The 3,612-nt window shown below is 47.2% G+C and overlaps 1 protein-coding gene across 4 annotated transcripts in view; it reads left to right on the forward strand.

The window, feature by feature from the left end:
- Positions 1-1,995, forward strand: part of LOC134080755 (neurofibromin) — a 70,421-nt gene extending 68,426 nt beyond the window's left edge. For all 4 annotated transcript variants that reach the window (XM_062537351.1, XM_062537352.1, XM_062537353.1 and 1 more), the window contains one exon: positions 1-1,995. This exon is cut by the window's left edge and continues 123 nt beyond it. In XM_062537351.1, the coding sequence (XP_062393335.1) occupies positions 1-23 (23 nt within the window). In that variant the 3' untranslated portion in view covers positions 24-1,995.
- The last annotated feature ends 1,617 nt before the right edge of the window (positions 1,996-3,612 follow it).

A 3,612-nucleotide genomic window follows, 5' to 3' on the forward strand; every position in this document is an offset into this window, starting at 1 on the left:
CCAGCATCAAGAAGCTGGTGTGACCCCCTGCCCACCACGCCAATGCTTCACCCGGGCACCGGTGCCCGTCGGAATGCCAACCCTCTATGCCACGACACACCAGTGGTCTAGCTGACCTAAACCGGCAGCCACCTGGTTTTGCCAGTGATTGGGCTTGTTTTTTTCGTTTTTGAAAACCTCTCCATCTTCTTGGTTAGACGTCCCGTTCTTAACGCCTGAAGATCAACGTTTACGTGGGAGAGCAACCAGGAGCAGGAGTCTCATGTTGTTTTTACTAAAAAGGGTCCAGTGTTCAGATTGCTTTGGGATGACTCGGAAGCTCCTCTTTAAAGGGCGTGTGTGTCGGTCGGTTGGTGCACACACACACACACACACACACACACACACACACACACACACACACACACACACACACACACACACACACTTACAAGTATCTGACATAATCTGACACTAAAGGAGTGCACTGAAACGTTGAAACGGCTCAGAGGACACCAAGGAGACGGCCGCCATTTCTTTACCTCTTCTGTTTGTTGACTGTGTTTCTGTTTCAGAACGCAAGTGTTCTTCCATTTGCACATCAGTGATTTTTGTTTTAATTCTAGTTCATTTTTAATGGGATCATCTTCTGTACAGACGGTTTAAGAAGGCAGACAAAGGACTCATGGTGACCCTAGCCTTTTTCTGATTGGAGGAGGGTTGTGTGGTGAAACCCTAGCCTTTTTCTGATTGGAGGAGGGAGGGGTTGGTGAGCAAGGATGCAACCTGGAGGTGTTTCATCTGACTTTGGCCTAATGTGTCACTGTGGTTCAATGTGGAGAACCTGTCCTTACTCCAACACAGCACCACCACCATCACCACCACCACCACCACCACCACCCCACAAGGACACAAGACAGATGAGCCTTGTAAGGATGCCATCGCCTGTGTCCAGCCGTCTGTTTCATATCACAAGACCTGCGTTGGTGCTCACCTCACCTCACCTGTCCTCACCTCACCTGTCCTCACCTGACGGCCGTTCTTCCTCTTCCATAAAGGAGCGAGGGTCCTCTGTGTATTGGTCAGACTTTTCCGGCGCCAGTCTTGTGCTCCTGACCAAAGCCGACTCGGAGAGAGAGAGAGAGAGTCCAGTGCTGCCGGACCCTTTCAGTGAGTCCATTGAATGCTTCCATTCTGCTGGACGTGAGCTGCACGTGGCACTGCTGCATTGGCCAGAGCCGGCCCGGGGTGGACTCCCGCCGCAGCTCTTGGTGTGTGTGAGTGTGAGAACAGAGGACAGTACACACACACACACACACACACACACACACACACACACACACACACACACACACACACACACACACACACACACACGGTAGCCTTAGGAGGTCTTTTCCAGGACTCCACAGGCCTTCCTGTCATAAGGCGAAATATGTGGAAGAGAACTCTCTCTCTCGTTGGCTCATTCTCTCATTTTATTACCCACACACAGGGAGAGAGAGAGGCACACAGCTACACTGAAATACACACACAAGGCAGATTCCCCTCATTGTATTACACACACACACACACACACACACACACACACACACACACACACACACACGCACACACGCACACACGCACACACACATGCGCGCACACACACACACACACACACACACCTACCTTAGGATGTTTTTCATTCATTGTGTGCCTTCTCCAGGGGTTTCAGATGTTGTTGTGAAATGAAGAAAAGGAAACCTTCCCCATGTGGTCCATGAAGGGGACTCAGCATCAAATGTACATATAGCTACCAACTGTACAAAGAACCTATGATAGTCTCCTATACAATCAACAATGACACCTTGCCTGCATCAAGCTCAGTATTTATACCAAACATAAACACATTGAATACCTCTTGAAGAAAAATGAGTAAAAATTAAACATAAACCAGTACACTACATTATAACAATTTATTATGTATATAGTCATTACCTTTGGCTGATTAATGGAAGTCTTGGTGGGGGGGGGGGGGGGGGGTTGGGGTGATAAACAGAAGCGTATCAACCAAACTGCATTACCCAGAGTCTGCTGGGAGTGGGACTGCATTACCCAGAGTCCTCTGGGAGTGGTCACGCTCCTGTGTGTGAGACTAAAGGGTTCAAAGTGCAGGGGAGAGTTCTTGTTCCTGTCCGTCCCGATAAGTCAATGCGTAAGTGAAGAACAAACGGAGGGAGTTTATTAAAGCACTCCACTCAGAGGGAGTGATGGGACACAAGGGGGGGATGGAGGGGGAGTGGGATCACACCTGTGTGTTCAGCCAATGGAGCCTGGGGGGGGTGAGGGGTGGGGTCCAGCATGTATGCAAGAAAGTGTTCTCATTGCTCTGTATTACGTCCGTCTTCCCTCAATAGTCCATCCCAACACACACGCACACACACAGGCGTGATGAGCATGAGGTTGGGGTTCAGTCCAGCAGTGTGAAACAGGAAGCCCAGGAATGCTGCACCAAAGACTAGGCTGCACTAGCAAGGTTTTAAACACACACACACACACACACACACACACACACACACACACACACAAACAAACCCTCTGAGATAAAGAGCGTTGTTTTTGTTGTTGTTATTTTAGTTATTATTTTTTCATTCATGGTAGTTAATATCCCAGACCTATACAATATATGACTAAAAGCCCAGCGTGGAGATGTGTGCACTGGGCCGGCTATGGAGGAAGTCCCAGGCTAACTAGGACTCAGTTTATTCTGCTCAACGCAGGCCCTCATTCCCTGGCCACAGCCAGCTTTGGGCCCAATCTGGATCTGACTAGATTGGTACAGTGTGTGTGTGTTGCATGGAGAAATCTCTAGATTTCCTCCCGGTTTCGTCAGTGCCAAACATGGGCAGCTCATAAATATGTAACGGCCGTGCCAACGACAGGAGCTTGTCTGCGCGTGAGTTGTATTCTTGGGTGTACACTTCATCCTTGTACCACGGCTCACAATGTGGTATTGATACAAATCTAGGGTGTTCACAACAACACTGAATATAGGATTTGATGAAAGAACAAAAGCAAAAGTGTCTGAAGATACACTTTTATTCATTGTAAAAACAAATCATGAATTTTGAAACTGAACTGAAATTCCTACTTAAAGAGGGCACTGTCCTAATGACCATCAGAGGCTCTTAAACTACCTAGTCACCTCTCCTTAGCATTTTAGTCAGGTTGCCCCAAACCCTTAGTGTTAGAGCACCACACACTTACAGTAGTGATCTCACCTGTGTGTGTGTATTGATACTTAGAGAGAACAAACGAACAGATCAAAATGAAGTGGCTTTTGTTTACACATGCTATTTGTAATACTTGAATTGGGAGACGTGGAGGGTGCAGCCCTTGTAAAGAGAGCACGCGAAGGGAAATCACTTTTTGGTTTTTGTTTGGTTTTGTTTAATTTTCAATAGTTTTTTTTATGTTTTCAGTGACTGAATCTACAGAACCAAACTGATGAAGTATTAGGAGAGAGCGGATCATGTTGTTATTGTGCGAAACCAAAGCATAGAAAATGCTGCCCAGTGCTGGTGGCTCTGAAGGACTCCGTTCTGAACAAACAAAAAAACAAAACAAACTAAGTAACACACAAACAAACAA

This window comes from Sardina pilchardus, chromosome 5 (genome assembly GCF_963854185.1).
Source record: "Sardina pilchardus chromosome 5, fSarPil1.1, whole genome shotgun sequence".
Taxonomy (NCBI): domain Eukaryota; kingdom Metazoa; phylum Chordata; class Actinopteri; order Clupeiformes; family Clupeidae; genus Sardina; species Sardina pilchardus.